General features: G+C 31.4%; 1 protein-coding gene across 14 annotated transcripts in view; it reads left to right on the forward strand.

Annotated features, from left to right (window-relative positions):
* plekhg4b (pleckstrin homology domain containing, family G (with RhoGef domain) member 4B) overlaps positions 1 to 20,000 on the forward strand; it is a 156,888-nt gene that overhangs the window by 97,883 nt on the left and 39,005 nt on the right. For 13 of the 14 annotated variants that reach the window (XM_073924406.1, XM_073924409.1, XM_073924412.1 and 10 more), the window contains 12 exons: positions 1,648 to 1,734; positions 1,836 to 1,952; positions 4,072 to 4,170; positions 4,585 to 4,727; positions 5,796 to 5,934; positions 7,957 to 8,079; positions 8,585 to 8,740; positions 10,734 to 10,998; positions 12,147 to 12,537; positions 13,020 to 13,269; positions 14,821 to 14,910; positions 17,002 to 17,226. In XM_073924406.1, coding sequence (XP_073780507.1) covers positions 1,648 to 1,734; positions 1,836 to 1,952; positions 4,072 to 4,170; positions 4,585 to 4,727; positions 5,796 to 5,934; positions 7,957 to 8,079; positions 8,585 to 8,740; positions 10,734 to 10,998; positions 12,147 to 12,537; positions 13,020 to 13,269; positions 14,821 to 14,910; positions 17,002 to 17,226 — 2,085 coding nt within the window. 14 annotated transcript variants of the gene reach the window in all.

Consider the following 20,000-nt stretch of genomic DNA (forward strand, 5'->3'; position numbering starts at 1 on the left):
CTATTTAATAATTATTTTTTAGACGTTTGTATTAATTGACTTATTTATTTATTTATTTATTTATTTGACATATTTATTTATTTATTTATTTGACACATTTATTTATTTTGTAATTTATTTGAAATATTTATTTCTTTACTTGACATATTTATTTATTTATTTATTTATTTGACACATTTATTTATTTTGTAATTTATTTGAAATATTTATTTCTTTACTTGACATATTTATTTATTTATTTATTTATTTGACAAAAATTTTATTTACTTATTTATTTATTTGACAAATTTATTTATATATTTATTTATTTGACAAATTTATTTATTTATTTATTTATTTGTTTGTTTGTTTGACATATTTATTTATTTATTTATTTGACAAATTTATTTATATATTTATTTATTTGACAAATTTATTTATTTATTTATTTGTTTGTTTGTTTGTTTGACATATTTATTTATTTATTTATTTGACAAATTTATTTATATATTTATTTATTTGACAAATTTATTTATTTATTTATTTATTTATTTGTTTGTTTGACATATTTATTTATTTATTTATTTGACATATTTATTTATTTATTTATTTATTTGACATATTTATTTATTTATTAGACACATGTATATATTTATTTATTTATTTGACATTTTTTGTTTCTTAATTTGTTTTATTACATATTTATTTGTTTTTGTTTTTTCAATAATTGTATGTATTTGTTTATTTATTTATTTATTTGACATTTTTCTTTATTTAACATTTTATTTATTTGTTTGTTTATTTATTTATTTGACATTTTTCTTTATTTAACATTTTCTTTATTTGTTTGTTTATTGTCTTTTTATTTATTTATTTGGCACATTTATTTATTTATTTATTTATTTATTTATTTATTTATTTATTTATTTATTTATTTATTTATTTATTTATTTGACATTTTAATTTGTTGGGTGTTTTTACTGTTTACTTTTTTGACTCTTTATTTATTCATAATTTTGATTTTTTTACCTTATTACCATTATTTTATTTAAAATCGTCATTTATTTATTTAATTTTCTTTCATTTTTTTGTTTATTAAACAGTTTTATTTTATTTTTTTTATTCATTTGACAGTTTTATTACTTGCAGTGGCGCAGTGGGTAGCGCTGTACCCGCACTGCAAGAAGGTCACTGGTTCGAGCCTCGGCTGGGTCAGTTGGTATTTCTGTGTGGAGTTTGCATGTTCTCCCTGTGTTGTTGTGGGTTTCTTCCGGGTGCTCCGGTTTCCCCAAGCACATGCACTACAGCCGCAACCCATCTCTGGGAAACATCCACACACACATTCTGGACAATTTAGCCTACCCAATTCACCTGTACCGCATGTCTTTGGACTGTGGGGGAAACCGGAGCAACCGGAGGAAACCCACGCGAAGGCAGGGAGAACATGCAAACTCCACACAGAAACGCCAACTGACCTGAGGTTCGAACCAGAGACCCAGCGACCTTCTTGCTGTGAGGCGACAGCACTACCTACTGCGCCACTGCCTCGCCCTACTTTCTTTTATTGATTGTTTGATTTATTTATTCAATTAATCACATTCATTTCTTTTTATTGCATTTATTTATTGCTTTTTAAGTCATGCCTTGTGAATTCTTCTGTCCCTCCAGACTTCTGTACCCAATGCACTTTACTCAGTTTTGTTTCTGGTGGAAAAAGAAGCAGCAGTGAAAGTTGAGCGTGACGTCACATTTCCGGTGAGTGAACGACAGTATGTGTTTCTGTTGTTTCATCAGCCGGACTACAGTGTGTTTTTATTGACCTCTCTCTCTCTCTCTCTCTCTCTCTGTGTGTCCAGTATGAAGTCCTGACATCTCTAAAAGCTCTGCAGAAACACATCGACTCCACGCAGCTCACCACAGACCTGGACGGCACGTTTCCATATGACCACAGCCACTATATTAACTTCAGACAGGTGCATATTTACAACAACACCTGTGTTTATCTTCTTACACTCACACTGTGTCCAGGGGTCTGTTCTTTGTACATGGATTACTCAATTAGCTGGATTTAGATATTGATGATTTGGCATGTTCCAGGATCCATTCGCTCTTCAAAACTCATCTGAGACTTGTTGTCATAACAACAGTTCTGGTAGCCAGGGCCGGCGCGTATATAGAGGCGACCTAGGCGGCTGCCTAGGTTGGCAGAATAGAGAGGGCGGCGTCCCCGAAACTACCCTCACCACCCGCGCCCTCAGTTATATCTGCTTCTAGGATGGCACAATAGAAAGGGCAGAGTCTGCGACAGCTTCCTCACCCCCCCACCCCACCCCACCCCACTGCTTTTACTTTAGTGTTGAGACCGTCCTTTGCCTAGAGCAGTGGTTCTCAAAGTGGGGGACGGGACCCCCCGAGGGGTCGCAGGGCAATGAAGGGGGGTCGCCTGGTGATTTCCAAAAATCTATTTATTTTTATTAAACCATAAAAATTAACATATTTTATCCATAACTATACTGAAAATAAAAATAGTTGTTTATAGTTACTTTATACTATATAGTTAATATAGTAGCTTATAGTTACTAGTTCTATTGGATTGCGACCCCTGGGGTAATTACATTATATTAAAGGCAGCAATAGCGTCAGATGCATTTTGATTTTATAACATCAGGTTATACTTTCTGGCACATTTAAAGCACTGACACAAATTTAATTGGTGTGTCTGTATCATTGCATGCAAGGTTTCTGTATTTATAACCACCTCAGAGGATATTGGGGGTCGCGAGTCACTGGCATTGTTATTTTGGGGGTCGCGGGCTGAAAAGTTTGGGAACCGCTGGCCTAGAGCGGCAGTTCAGCTTGCTCCGGCCCTGCTGGTAGCTCAAACCTGCGTAGGTGCAGGTTCATTTCATACAAACAGGATTAGATAGGTTCAGTTCAAGCAAAGATAATACTGAAAGTAAGTACCGAACGCTGATAATTTCTTACAGTAGTTATATACACTTGGGAAAATAGTAAATACACACATATATATATATATATATATATATATATATATATATATATATATATATATATATATATTTTTTTTTTTTTTAGCTATATATATATATATATATATATATATATATATATATATATATATATACATACATATATATATATATATATATATATATATATATATATATATATATATATATATATATATATATATATATATATATAGTAAAAAATATATATATTAATAAAACGTATGCAATCTGCACTCCGAAATAAAAGTACAGAGACTGCCACCTGGTGGTTCAAAGAAAAAAATTATTGATATGAACTTTTTAGATGCAAAAATAAAATCCCGGAAACGGGCTTAAAACTTATAGCACCGATATTGAAAATAAATCTATCACGATATACAGTTGAAGAATTGTTCGCCCCCTTTGAATTTTTTTTCTTTTTTAAATATTTCCTAAATGATGTTTAACACAGCAAGGAAATTTTCACAGTATGTCTGATAATATTTTTTCTTCTGGTTAAAGTCTTATTTGATTTATTTTGGCTAGAATAAAAGCAGTTTTAAGATTTTTAAACACTATTTTAAGGTCAATATAATTAGCCCCTTTAAACTATATTTTCTCGATAGTCCACAGAACAAACCATCATTATACAACACCTTGCCTAATTACCCTAACCTGCCTAGTTAATTTAATTAGAACATCTATAGTCTAATATGATTTACTGTCATCATGGCAAAGATAAAATAAATCAGTTATTAGAGATGAGTTAATAAAACTATTATGTTTACAAATGTGTTGAGAAAAATCAGAAATTGAGGAAAAAATTAAACAGGGGGGCTAATAATTCTGACTTCAACTGTATATTGATATTGAATTATTGTCCAGCCCTAATTTTATGTGTGTGTCTTTAAATGCAAATAAGCTGTTGCTCTTTCTCTGGTGCAAAGATAAAATAAAATTGTTATTAGAAATTAGTTATTAAAACTGTTATGTTTAGAAATGTGTAAATATATAAAATAATTCAAGTTGAACAGAAGTGAAACTAATAAATCTTTTTGTTTTTGTTTTGTTTTTTTGGCAGAAAATTGAGCCGTTTGCGTCGAGCTGCAGCGCTGCGATCTCTTTTCTTCAGAGCTCCATCGAGACACTAAACAACATCAGCAATCTGGAGACAGCTCAGGTAAAACTGTGCATCTTGTGGAACAACATATTAAAAATCTTTATGATTTCATGATCATTTACTGTGGAAAACACTGAAACATTTAACACTAGAACTACCGAGGCAGTCATTTTGAGTGTTTTCAATTTTATTAATTTAATAACTTTGCTAAAATGAAGCCCTAGTGTGGTAATATAACACCGACTCTTCCTAAATGTGTCTATATTTCTTTTTTAACATTGTTATTTTATTACAAAACACAAAAGAGTGATTTCTGTCTTGAACTACCATACTTTTCCCCGTGAGTTTGAATCTGCATGCCTCTATTGCCTAGTCTTTGTTGCATGTCTCTTTTTCTGATAGCAGAAGCAGAACTTTACTTCAAATGAATCTTTTAAAGCAGCTGTTGAAACCCCTTTTGTGGTCCCGCTGTAGGAGGTGTCAGAGGTCATAGGTCAGCAGAAAAGCCTGATGAAGAACATTCTGGACGACACTGAACTGAACCGGCTGCGGCTGGAGGGAGGAACATTTCTGGCTCGGCTCAGGAAAGAGGAGATGTGTGAAAACCACAACTACAGGTGCTCACTTCAGACATTTTTAATGCTGTATCAGCCTTTCAAGATCAGTTTAATGCATGTATGCTTTTTTAATTAGTACTATGTTATTTTATTTAATAGAAATACTAAAATATAAAACAAACAATAAAATATAGAAACAAATTATAAACAATAAAATAACTCACTCTCACTCACTTTCCTTTATTAGTGGTCGCCAAAATTATAAATGGCAGTTTTTGGCAGAGTATTAAATTAAATTAAATTAAATTAAATTAAATTAAATTAAATTAAATTAAATTAAATTAAATTAAATTAAATTAAATTAAATTAAATTAAATCAAATTAAATTAAATTAAATTAAATTGAGTTTAATTTAAATTAAAATTAAAATTAAATTAAATTAAATTAAATTAAATTGAGTTTAATTTAAATTAAATTAAATAAAAATTAAATTAAATTAAATTAATAAGTTTACATTTTATCCCAGTTAAAATTAAATGTAATTATTTAAGAACAATAAAAAAATTAAGTTTAATTTAAATTAAATAAATAAGTTTTCATTTAAATAAAATAAGTTGAATTAAATTATATCAATTTAAACTAAATTAATTAAAAACTAAATTAAATTAAATTAAATTTAAAATTGAATAATTTAAATTTAATTTAAATTTTATTAATTAAAAACTACATTTAATATTTTTTTATTTAAAATTTAATAAAAATAAATTAAATTAAATAAATAAGGTTATATTTTATCCAAGTTAAAATGAAATGAAATTAAATGAAATTAAATGAAATTAAATGAAATTAAATTAATGATGTTTGGAATAAAAACGAGTACAAAAATTTAAGTAAGAAAAGCTTTTTTTGCAGTGTACATTCTTAATGTAAATATTAGGTGTAAGTAAAAGATTAAGTACAGTAAGGACTTTCATGATGGGGGTGTGAATTAAAATAATAGTGCTCGATTTAAAATGTAAAAAGTCATTTAAGAAAGAGTGAAAAAATTAAGGTCAAACTGATGCATAATATGTGTTGTTTGGATGTGTGGTTGTGTAGTTGAAACCTGATGTTGTGTTTTTTGTGCAGAGACGCTGTGGATCTGGTCAGTGCGTTATATAATCAGGTGGATGAAGAGGTTCATAAACTGGTGATTCTCTCTAATAAATCCCTGCAGAATCTGGAGACGCTCCTGGAGCTGCGCACAATACAGGAAAAACAGGAGGAGGTGAACGATTACACTACACACTGCAAAAAAATGCATTTAGTGTGAAATTACGTTTTTGATAAAACATTTGTACTCATTATCTGATTATTTATGCTTTTTATGTCTCATGTGTTTATATCTTAGATGTAAAAAAAAAAATATATATATATATATATATATATATATATATATATATATATATATATATATATATATATATATATATATATATATATCCTAGGTTTATATTTCTTATAAACCTAGTAAAATAATCTTATTTTACGGTGTTTATTCAGTCAATTTATTTAGTAAATTTGAAATAATCAAATTAAATGGGAAGTAAAGTCAATGCAAAAGCACTTGCATTAAAAATAAAGTAAAATACCAATTTATTAAAAGAAAAGAAAAATGTATTAAAACAAAAGAATAATAATAATAATAATAATAATATTAAAAGAAAATAGTAAAAGAAAAGAAAAGAATACATTTAAATATAATAAAATAATAAAAATTATAAAATAATATATTTGAACTGATCAAATTAGGTTGGAAGGTGATAAAAGTCCATGCAAAAGCATATTCATTAAAAATAAAATAAATTATGCATATAAGAATGTCTAAATAATAAAAATGTAAATAAGTAATGCAAATAAAAATAAGTAATAATGAAATAAAAAAATAAATGCTTACATATAATTAAAAGCACGTGAATTAAATATATTATAAAATAAATAATTAAAAAGTAAATCGTAATAAAATAAAAATGTAAAAAATGTAATATAATCAAAAGCACATGCATTAAAATAAAATAAAATAATGCATATAAAATTAAATAAATAAAATATGATATAATTAAAAGCACATGAATTAAAAATAAAACAATATAATGCATATATAAATGAACAAATAATAAAAAGTAAACAAATAATGCATATAAAAAAAATAAACAATAAAACTAAATAATTAATAAAAATACCATAATTAAAAGCACATGCATTATAATAAAAGAAAATTATGCATATAAAAATTTATAATATTAAAAATTCTTATAAATAATGCATATAAATAAATAATAATAAACGAAAAAATAATTAATAAAACATACAAAAATAAAAGCACATACATTAAAAATAAATAATGCATACAAATATTAATAAATAATAACAAACAAATAAATATTATACATATAAAAAATAATAATCAAATAAAATAAAATAATTGTTAAACAAATTAATAGTACATGCATTATTAATAAAATAATGCATATAAAAAGTAAATAAATAATACATATAAAATAAATAATTATAAATTAAACTAAATTATTGAAATACAATATAATTAAAAGCACATGCGTTAAAATAAAAGATTGCATAAAAATAATAAAATGTTAAACAAAAAATAAATAATAAAATATAATTAAAGCATATGCATTAAAACTGAAATAAAATATTGCATATAAAAATGTATAAATAATAAAAAAGTAAATAAAATGCATATAAAAATAAATAATGATAAAATAAAAAAGCATTAATATAATATAATTGAAAGCACATGCAATAAAATAAAATAATGAATGTTAAAATTTTAATAGACTGTTAAAAAAAACAATAAAATAAAATAGAATTAGCCTTTTAGTCATGTTTGTCTGCAGCATTGCTCTAAGAATTTTTTTTTTTTTCACAGAGGCTTACAAGACATAGTCTAGGCTAGTTGCCAAGGAGAAATTTATTTAATTCGACTCGTTTAAAATGACTACAATAAATACACCAAACTAATTAAACTAATAAAAATACAACAAAAACAATTACAGAAAATAAAATGGAAATATAACTCTTAAACCATTCAATACTGTAATACTGTCTTTACATTATGCAGTAAATATGACAATAATAACAGTGTATATGACACAAACAAAGCTAGATATAACACAGCATGGTTTGATTATCATTACTGCAGGGTTATCCTTACTTACAGCTGTTTGTGTAGGTTGAAATGAAGAGAAATGTGAGTGCTGATGTTTGTGTGTGTGTTTTCTGTGTTCAGATAAAGCGCTGGTTTTATGTGGAGAGCGAGAGACATTTGGCTCCTCTGGACTCGTTCTCGCTCTCTCTGAGCTCCATTCAGGACATGAGCAAGAGTCTGGAGCTCTTCATGCAGGAGGCCCGCGTGAGTGTTCAGGAAATCACACTGAAAGAGTTTGTGTTTAGACTAGAGATGCCCAAACTGGGGCACTCGGGCTAAAGTTGGCCAATGCTAACCTTTGATTTGGCCTGACATCCCATCTGAGAGGAGTGGGAGAATAATGGGGAGAGTTTCCAGATTGTCAATTTCAACTGAATGTAACCATTTTTTTTTGTTTGTTTGTTTGTTTGTTTGTTTGTTTGTTTGTTTGTTTATATAGAAAGCTATATTTATACACTTTGTCATGCTTTTTTATACTCTTTAAAAAGTTTATATTTGCTTTTATTTTCTATTGCATAACTTCTATTTCTCCACATTTAGATTCTTATTGTTGTTGTTATGATTAATATTGTTATTGGTCACGAGTGATTGTGTAAGCATTTCAGTGCATATCATACTGTGTTTGACTCTGTATGTGACAATTAAAACTTGAATTCAATGTGTGTGTGTGTGTGTGTGTGTGTGTGTGTGTGTGTGTGTGTGTGTGCAGGAGCAGCAGAATAAAGCATCAGTGTTGTTGAGAGAGTCTGACAGCTCTTCTTCTCTGCTGGAGCTCAATCAGCAGATCATCTCCGTCCTGCAGCGCTGTGAAACCCGCAGGAGTCAGCTCCACGTCCTGCACAACCTTTACGAGTTCTACCAATCGGTAAAATCTGCTGCGCAGGGCATTATGGGTATTTTGATGCATCCTGTCAGTTATTCATTTGTCGCTACACCCAAAGCATGATATTTGCTGTTTGTTTAAACTACTTATTTAGAATGAGTTGAAACAACACAATTCTGGAGATTTTTTTGGGACAACTTAATTGTTTTAAGTTCAATTCATTTACATTAGTTATGTTAACTTAATCTATTTGTGTTGAGTCAATTTATTGTTTTATGTTCAATTTACTTGCATTTGTTACATTAACTTAATCGATTTATGTTGGGACAACTTAATTGCTTTATGTTGAATTCACTTGCATTTGTTACGTTAACTTTAAACAATTAAGTTCTCCCAACAAAAATCGATTAAGTTAAGGTAACAATTGCAAGTGAATTAAACATAATCGATTTTTGTTGGGACAACTTAATTGTTTTATGTTAAATTCACTTGCATTCGTTACATTAACTTAATCTGTTTTTGTTAGGACAACTTAATTGTTTTAAGTTTACGCAAAAAATGCAAGTGAATTAAACATAAAACAATTAAGTTGTCCCAACAAAAATCGATTATGTTTAATTTACTTGCATTTGTTACATTAACTTTATCGAATTGTTTTGGGACAACTTAATTGTTTTATGTTCAATTCACTTGCATTTATTGCATTAACTTCATTTGTGTTGGGACAACTTAACTGTTTTAAGTTTAATTCACTTGCATTTTTTACGTAAACCTAAAACAATTAAGTTGTCCTAACAAAAACAGATTAAGTTAATGTAACGAATGCAAGTGAATTAAACATAAAACAATGTCCCAACAAAATTCGATTGTTTAATTCACTTGCATTTCTTACTTTAACTTAATCGATTTTTTGTTGGGACAACTTACTTGTTTAATATTTAATTCACTTGCATTCGTTATGTTAACTTAAAACAGTTCGGTTGTCTCAACTAGAATCGATTAAGTTAACGTAATGAATGCAAGTGAATTAAACATAAAACAATTAAGTTGTCCCAACAAAAAAAAAAATAAAATTGATTGTTTAATTCACTTGCACTTGTTATGTTAGCTTAATTGGTTTTTATTAGGGCAACTTAATAGTTTATGTTAAATTCACTTGCATTCATTACTTTAACCTAATCGATATTTGTTAGGACAACTTAATTGTTTTAAGTGAATTCACTTGCATTTGTTACGTTAACTTTAAACAATTAAGTTGTCCCAACAAAAATCGATTAAGTTAACATAACAAATGCAAGTAAATTAAACATAAAATATTTAAGTTGTCCCAACAAAAATCAATTGATTAATTCACTTGCAATTATTACGTTAACTTAATAGATTTTTGGGGGGGCATCTTAATTATATCATGTTTAATTCACTTGCATTTGTTACGTTAACTTAATCGATATTTGTTGAGACAACTTAATTGTCTTAAGTTAACGTAACAAATGCAAGTGAATTAAACATAAAACAATTAATTTGTCAACACAAATTGACTATGTTTGATTCACTTGCAATCGTTACGTTAACGATTTATATTGAGACAACTTAATTGTTTAATGTTTAATTCACTTGCATTTGTTACGTTAACTTAGTCCATGTGTTGAGACAACCTAATTGTTTTAAGTTTAATACACTTGCATTTGTTACTTTAACTTAAATTATTTGTGTTGGGACAACTTAATTGTTTTATGTTCAATTCACTTGCAAAAACAAATGATCTGGAATTTGTCACTTGAAAATGAGAAAAAAATGTGAATGAAATGTAAAAAGTAACAAAAATAAACTCAAACAAAAATAAATTAATAAATAAATTTGATCTAATTATTACAGTCTTAAAAATGGGGGGTTTCTCGTGTTTTTACATCCTAATGCTGGCAGGTATGTAATAAAAGTCAGATCAATTATCACCCAAACAGAAACAGGGCAGTGCTTCATAATTAAAAATGTTCAATATTCAGTATTATTGTGTTATTTTTTATTCATCTGTCAGGCGAATGAATGGATGCTCCAGTGTCAGGAGTATTTATGTCGCCTGCGCGTGGACGGGGACGCGGCGGCACTGCAGATGCTCCAGGATTTTCACAGCGAGGCGCAGCAGTTTTCCCCACAGAACTTCAGCTCGTTCCAGCAGACGCTGCAGCAGCTAGAGAGTCCAGGAGAGGAGCAGCGCTGGAGGAACATCTGGAGGAGCTGCAAACACACACAACAGCAGCTGGAGGAGCTGATGGAGAGCAGCACACCACAACACACCACACGTGAGACATTTACACACTCCTTTATAGCAAATAATGGATGGATTGATTTATTGATTGATTGATATTCATTTATTTGTTTGTTTGTTTGTTTGTTAATTGGTTAATTGATAATTGGAAATGTATTGATTTATTTATTTGTTCATTGATCGATTGAGTGCTTAATTGATTGGTTTGTTTGTTGATTTATTGATTAATTGGTTGATTGATATTAATATTTTTAATATTTAATGTTTGTTTAACCTGTTGATTGATTGATTGATTGATTGATTAATTGATTAATTGATTGATTGATTGATTGATTGATTGATTGATTGATTGATTGATTGATTGATTAATTGATTAATTGATTAATTGATTGATTGATTGATTGATTGATTGATTGATTGAATGGTCAGTTGGTTGATATATATTTTTTAATATATTTATGGATTGATAGATTTGTTTGTTAGTTTTTTATTGGTTATGTAATGTTTGTTTGTTTGTTTGTTTGTCGGTAGGTTGGTTTGTTGATATATATATTTTTAAATTTATATGTTTAATAATTTTTGTTGATTAATTTATGTTTGTTTGTTTGTTTGGTTGTTTGTTTGTTGGTAGATTGGTTTATATTTATTTATTTTTTATATGTTTATTGATTAAATGATTTTTTGATTGATTTGTTTGTTTGTTTGTTTGTTTGTTTGTTTGTTTGTTTGTTTGTTTGTAGATTGGTTGGTTGATATTTATTCGTTTTTATTTATTTATATGTTTATTGATTAAATGATTTGTTAGTTTTTTTTGATTGATTGATTGATTGATTGGTTAGTTAGTTGATTTTCAGCGTAATTTACAGTATATGCAGAGTTGGATATGACAATAGGAGTTGGATATGAACATAAATAATAATATAAATGTGAATAATAATAATAATGATAATAATAATAATAATAATAATAATAATAATAATAATAATAATAATAATAATTTAATTATAAAATAAATTATATATAAATAATTTATATTATAATTTATGTTCATATCCAACTCCTATTGTCATATCCAACTCTGCATATACTGTAAATTACGCTGAAATATATGCTTTTGTTTGACAGCATAATAAACCAACAAAAATGACAATAATTATAATAGTATTTCTAATTTCTTTCCAGAGGTGTTCTCGAGTCCTCCGGAGAGCCTGAATGGAGGTGTTTCCCCAGATCTGCCGCCTCTGAGCTCCTGTGTGGAATATGATGACGCTCCACAGTTTCCCAGAAGCCTGAGCACAGCGGAGGACACAGACAGCGACTGCACGGTGGACTCCAGTCCGTCTGAGCCACATCGTCTCCGCAAGCAGCCGCTCAAGAAGATCATGAAGACGCTGAGCTACGAGCCCAGCGCTCATCACGGATACACCGGCGTCTACATCCGAGGCCTGGAGGTCAGCAATAATGTCAGTGCGGAGAAAAAACTGCAGCGTCCGGATGTGAAGAGTCCAGTGCTGACCCGCAGCCGCAGCCTGTCCACACCCTGCAGAGCTGATCACTGCCACTCCGTCAGCAGGTATTTAATGCAAAAATCTCATTTCTAAGAGGTTTTAACACAGTTGTGTGGCAATATAAGCAGCTTCTAATAATAAACATGTATTAATTCTATTTTTTCGAATCACACTTGATGAAGAAAACACTTTGATTGACATTCTCCTTTTGTACGTGTCATCAGAGGGGGAAAGCCCCGCCCACTAGTGACCATCTCTCCCTCATTAGCATAGGGCCTCAGTCTTGTGTTTGAATCTGCCACTATGTTGACACACAGGTGTCTGTAACTCCGCCTTCTTTTGAAAAAAGCGCAATCTCATTTGAATTTAAAGCGACAGTCACCAAACACCACAATTAGGATCACAGCTTTTATCTTAGCCAGAATAAAACAAATAAGACTTTCTCCAGAAGAAAACAAAATATAGAAAATATACATAAATATAAAGATGAATATAAATATAACTTAATTGAATGTATTATTGAAAGTATAATGTTTGTGTGTTGCAGTAAAGTGCAGCACATTATGGATGAGATGATCTCCACGGAGCGCGAGTACGTCCGCTCTCTCATCTACGTCGTCCAGCAATATTTCCCAGAGATGGAGAGACTGGATCTCCCGCAGGACCTGAGGGGGAAACGCAGCATCATATTTGGCAACCTAGAGAAACTGAGCGACTTCCACAGCCTGTACTTTCTGAAGGAGCTGGAGAGGTGCTCACACTCGCCGCTGACCGTCAGCAGATGCTTCCTCATGCACGTGAGTCCACACACACACTTAAAGTCTGATCGTGAGCTGATTGAATGTAGTACAGTTGGCGTTTCATTGGGAAAAGAGTTTGGGAAGAGTTTTTATTACCCAATGGGGCAAATCATGCAATTATATTTTTGTAACATTTAGAGTTTGCTTGCTTCTTTCCCCTTTTAAAGTTTGCTTCATTCACATGTGAAATTCACTCATAGACGTGGATTTGTGTCATGGCCAGGGTTTCTGTCTGTCCGGTGACTCTAGTTTTGTTGCTAAATAGCTAACCTGGATTTTAATGAGAGAATAGCAGTGTTTATGTGCTTTAGGAAGGCTGATAAACAGCGTACAGCTGTTCGACACCATATATGAGTCCACTAGTTGCTTTCAGAAGTGCACCAACTCCACATCAACTCCTCTAGAAACTGTATCTGGGTGATGGAATCTTCCAGCAGTGCTTCAGACTTTATGAACTGTTGTCCATTGTAGACAGGAGGGACACTAACAGCAGGCAAGATGTACTTGCTGCAGTCTGTTTTACAATCGCTTGACCAGGTCCAATATGTAATGGACAGTGTTCCGCCCACTACAGTAACGCCAATACTACTGTGACAAGTGGGTTTAGGTTTGGGGGAGGTGTAGGCAATCTTCTGTTACGTAGTGGACCTGGTCCTGTAGGTCATCAAGCTGCGGGCTACAGCGAGGTCTGTCTCTCAACAGAGGCTTTATCCAGCCTGATCTCACGAGGAAACGTTAGTATTTTACGTTTTGGCAGTTTAGTGGCTAATTCGTACAAATTTGTACGAGTTCAGTCGTGCGAAAATGTATGATTTTAAAAAGGAGGCGTGGCACCTAACCTCACCCCTAACCCCAACCGTCATTGGATGATGAGCAAATCGTACTAAATTGTACGAATTAGATCGTACGAATTTATACGAATTAGTCAATGAAGCAAAAAGTTACGAATTGCTGTGAGATTGCGTTGCTTTATCATTGTCATGCCCCTACTAGAGCAAGCTCCTGATTGGCTAACGCAGAGTGAATGTCCACTAAAGTTACTTTTTTCCAATTTGAGCAATTTGCACGTTAAGCATGTCAATTGCGGAAAATGATCAATTCACGGCAATTTAATTTGCCAATTCATTTGCGTCATTCTCGCTGCCTCATTTGCACAAATATCGCCGCAGGATGTCTAAGGGTGCTTTCACACCTTCCTTATTTAGTTCGATTGAATCGCACTAGAGTTCGTTTTCCCTTTTGGTGCGGTTCGTTTGGGCAGGTGAGAATGCAGCAATCGTACTCGAGTGCGCACCAGAAGCGGACCAAATAAGCATACCGAGACCTGCAAGAAGAGCATATTTAACAATATGTGACTCTTTAGGAATTCACTGAGGCTGTAGAAATAAGGTTTGTTTACATTCCTCAAAAGGGTCTAGATACAGTTGAAGTCAGAATTATTAGCCCTCCTGAATTATCATTCTCGGTCTGATAATATTTTGACCATCATGTCATATAAAGACGCCTCTGTCAGATATACTGTAAGTGTGTTTTCTCATGTTCTTCCAGGAGGAGCAGTTCGGCATGTACGCTCTGTACAGTAAGAATAAACCCCGCTCAGATGCTCTGCTGACCAGCCACGGGAACGCTTTCTTCAGGGTAAATGACTTCAATTATTAAGAGAGAGCTTAATGTGCTGCAATTTAAGAAAACACATGCCATTAAAACATACAGGAGCACATTAAGCTCTCTCAGCTACTAGTTAGGCAATATTGTGCACGTTCATCATGATTTACATTTACATTTAGTCATTTAGCAGATGCTTTTATCCAAAGCGACTTACAAATGAGAACAAGGAAGCAACTTACACAACTATAAGAGCAACAATGAATAAGTGCTGTAGGCAAGTTTCAGGTGTGTAAAGTCTAAGGGCCCTATCATACACCCGGCGCAGTGTGGCGCAAGACGCGGCACAATAGTCTTTTGGTAGTTTCAGCTTGGCGCAAGAGTGGTTTTGAGGCGTTGCGCTACGCTGTTTAAATAGCAAATGCATTAGCGCTCATATGTGCGCCCATAGGCGTTCTGCTCTAAAAAGGAGGCGTTCTGAGGTGCACTGCTGGGGCGTCGCTATTTTGAGGAACTATAATAGATTTTTCATTAGACAAAAACAAACCCGGTCTAAACTCCGGCGCAGAGTTGAGCCTCGCTTACACACTGCTTAATACACACAAGAGAGCAATAGGCAAATATCTTTACATATGAAAAAATTTTAATATTAAGGATATATATAGGATATAATAAGAATAGATATAGAATATAAATATAAAGGATTAAAATATTACAAAACATATTATTTTCTAGCCTACATAAATATGAAAAACCACTGTTTTTATGCCTTCTTCATCTCGGGAGGCTTTTTCAGTTCGTTCATAACAATTTGTTTTTGTATAATGTTATTATTATTAGCAGTATTATTTATTATATCCATATTTATATCTGTTTTATTAAAAACAAGCTTAGATTTGTCCACCTGTCAGGTTTTAGACCAAATGGGGCTCAGCATGTGTTTTAGGATATAACTCAGGTTTTTGAGCTTATTTTGTTATTATTATTCATTTATTCGTTTGCTGGAAATTAGAACTGAATTTAGAAATAGCTTTGAAACGAATATTTGCGCTTAACAAACAAAAGTATTTATTTATAGACTAATTGATGTCTGTGTGTAAAGGTTTCCCTATCCAAGAGCGAAAGTGAAAGTGATCCATTATCTCTCATTCTCACGCAGTAGATGCTCTGTTTAACAGTTTTCTGTTAAAAAGCTGTTAACTGTTTGCTAGTGAAATGCTTATTTTTTCCACTTAGACTTACTTTGCGTCATGTAAATAGCGAATGCGCTCTTGGCGTGACGCAGCTGACTCTTAAAGGGAATGGTAGATGAGACTCTGATTGGTTTATTCTCAAAACACACCTATAACTCATTAAGAAAATAAACTCAACCCTTTTAGAACATGCGCCACGGCGCAAGGCAGATTTCCCGTCCTTAAATTAGCAAAAACGCGTCCTGACACGCCCTGAAAGCGTTTGCGCCCTGCGTTTTGCGCTCTGCGCATGGACAGTCAAAATAGAGCCCTAAGAAGGAAAGCATTAGCAATGTAAGAATTTTTTTTTTTTTGTAGTACAGTTAGTGGTATAGCCAGAGAGGCAATTGCAGATTAGTAAGTGAAGTGGAGACTAAACAGATTTTAGTGGTTTCTTGAAGACAGCGAGTGACTCTGCCGTTCTGATGCAGTTAGGGAGTTCATTCCACCAATGGGGCAGATTGAATGCGAGAGTTCGGGAAAGTGATTTCTTCCCTCTTTGGGATGGAACCACGAGGCGACAAGTTTCTGGAGGGCACATAAATCTGCAGAACTGAGGGCAGATAAGAAGGAACAAAGCCAGAAGTCGCTTTGTAAGAAAACATCAGAGCTTTGAATTTGATGCGAGCATCAACTGGCAGCCAGTGCAAACGGATGAGCAGCGGAGTGACATGTGCTCTTTTAGGTTCATTAACGACCAGTCGTGCTGCTGCGTTCTGAAGCAGCCGAAGAGGTGTGATAGAGTTAGCTGGAAGCCCGGCTAGTAGAGAGTTGCAATAGTCCAGTCTGGAGAGAACAAGAGCTTGAACAAGCAGTTGAGCTGCTTAATAAAGTTGATGATATATTAAATCATTGTAATATTATTGTAATTTCTCTGTGTGTGTGTGTGCAGAATAAGCAGGTGGAGCTGGGTGATAAGATGGACCTGGCGTCGTACCTGCTGAAACCCATCCAGCGCATGAGTAAATACGCTCTGCTGCTCAAGGATTTGATTAAGGAGTGCAGCGAGTCTCAGGAACAGGAACTCGCTGACCTCAGAACAGCTGAAGAGATGGTCAAGTTCCAGCTGAGACACGGAAACGACCTGCTGGCCATGGACGCCATCAGAGGATGTGATGTAAGTCTGACTGCGTGGAAGAAACTATTTCAAATTATTTCAGTGTTCGTTTTTGTGTATAAATAGATGCATACATTTATGAATACTTTTCCAGAACTGGGTTGTGGCTGTGTAAAACTTATGCTGGAATAGTTGGCAGTTCACTCCGCTTTGGCGACCCCTAATAAATAAGAGACTAAGCTGATGAATGAATGAATACATAACTGTATATTTTTTTCTGATACAGTTGAAGTCAGCCCCCTGTTTATTTTTTTCCCCAATTATGTTTACCAAAGAGAAGATTTCTTCAGCAAATTTCTAAACGTAATAGTTTTTGCCTTGATGACAGTAAATAATATTTTACTAATAATTCGCTAATAATCTGACTTCAACTGTAAATATTGTATTTGGAAAAAAACCTTTGATTTCATTTTAAATACGCTTAAATATATTTCTTCATTTACCATTTTAATGTGAAATACTTTATTATTTAATTAAATTAATTATTAGTTATATATAATCATTTATTTGAATGCATTTACTTTAAATGTTTGTTTAGCTAAGTAAATAATAAGCTAATAAGGATAAATGATTTTTGGTTGATCAATAGCATTTAAATTTTGTTTAATTAGTTTATTGCTTAATTAATTGAATGTAAATGATTCATCTAATTCAATAAAGTAAGGAAATTAATTTAATAAAAAACTGCAAAAATACTTAAATATTATTTTTTTAATTATTTCATAAAAAAACATTTGATACAAAAAATTGCCAAAAATATTTATTAATTATTGTCATTATTTTAATATATGCTTGAATGTTTTATAAACAACTATATGAATAAAACAAATGATGTGTTTGTACATATATTAGTGCTGTCAAAATTAGTGCATTAACGCATGCGATTAATTTGAAATATTTAACACGTAAAAAAAAATGAACGCAGTTGCAGTTTTTTTTTCCTGTTGTGGCCGACGTGTGTTCAACATGCAAAGAAATATGGATAAGACCAAGGAAGCACTTTTAGAAGGAAAGTTTTAGTATAAAACAATTAATGTCGCATCACCAGGCTATCCTGCATTTCCTCCAGAGTTTCATCTAATTTCGTATGTTTCATTTTTTTTTTTTTTTTTTTTATTAGTATATGCAAAAATCATACAAATACAAGAAAACATCAACAGATAACAAATACAAAGCAACAAAACAAAAACAACAAAAACATCAACAATATAGTTAGGTACTGGTATGTGCGTGAGTGTGTGCATGTGAGTGTGTGTATGCATGTAAAGGTAACTTGGTGGACAGGTCAGAGTACATACATTAGGAACAATAACAGTCAATAAATGAAGCAAGTGTCACAGATATAAATAAAACATATAGAAAGAAACCAGTCAGAGGTAGAGAGTAACAACAATGCTTATTAATGTATGATAGTAAATATGAGAGTAAAAAGAAAGAAAGGACAACAGTAATAACTGACAACAATAATAATAAATCACAAGTGCTACACCAACTACTACTACAGAAAGTTACTTATATTACAACTACTAATGCTTCTACTACAGCCACAACCACGACTACTACTACTACAATGTCTACTATTACTGATACTACTACAACGACTACTACTACTACTGATACTACTATAGCGTTTGCTACAATTAATACCACAATGTCTACTGCGACTACTACTACTACTACTACTACTACCATTGCCACTACTACTACTACTACTACAATCACTTCTACTACATCTACATCAACAACATCTACTACTGATATTACTACACCAACAACGACTACTACTACTACTACTGTAACCACCACACCATTACTACTTCTGCTACTACTATACCAATGACATCTATTACTACATGAACTACAACTTCTATAATCTCCGTAACAATTACTTAATAACAATCGATACTATTACAATGACTACTACTTCAACTACTACTACTACTACTACAACTACTACTGTTACAACTACAACAACTGCAACCTTACTAATGATAATGGTATAAATACTTGTAATAATGATAATGAAAAGATAACAGGACAAGTCAGAACAGTAATAATAATAATGATAACAAAAAATAAAAGTAATACCATTTATGACAAGGATGTCGAGGAAAGGGGAGGATGGGAAATCAGGGAGAAGACAAGTAATAATAATAATAATAATAATAATAATAATAATAATAATAATAATAACAACAATAATAATAATAATAATAATAAATAATAATAATAGTAGTAAGTAGAAGGGGAAAGAGAGGAAAAGAGAAAACAAACTAATAATAATAAACCAAAATTAATAAAATAATAATAATAAATAAAATAAAAAATAAAAATAAAATAGAAAAAAAAACAGAAAATGAGGGGGAGGAGTCGAAGAAAAAGAAAAGAAACAAAAAGAGTGTAAAATAAAATAAATAAAGTTCAGCAAACAGAGCAATGAGAATAAGCAAAAAAAAAAAATTCTTATAATAATAATAAAAACTAAATAAATAAAAAAGAAAACACTATATCAATGCTAATTATGAATTGTACAAACCCACATGGAAGAATAATATTAAAGATATGTATGATAGATTATTAACTTGATAACTATAATATACTCATGTTGGTAATAATAATAATAATACTAATAATAATGATAATAATAAAAAGAACAACAGCTGTAACAATAAATTGAGGAGGTTGTAGTTGTGTGATGGGCATTAAGTGTTTGTCAGTTGCTTTGTGATGCATTAAAAAAAAGTGTAACGTATGGCATGGATCAGTCCAGTGCA

This window comes from Danio rerio, chromosome 16 (assembly GCF_049306965.1).
Source record: "Danio rerio strain Tuebingen ecotype United States chromosome 16, GRCz12tu, whole genome shotgun sequence".
In the NCBI taxonomy this organism is placed as follows: domain Eukaryota; kingdom Metazoa; phylum Chordata; class Actinopteri; order Cypriniformes; family Danionidae; genus Danio; species Danio rerio.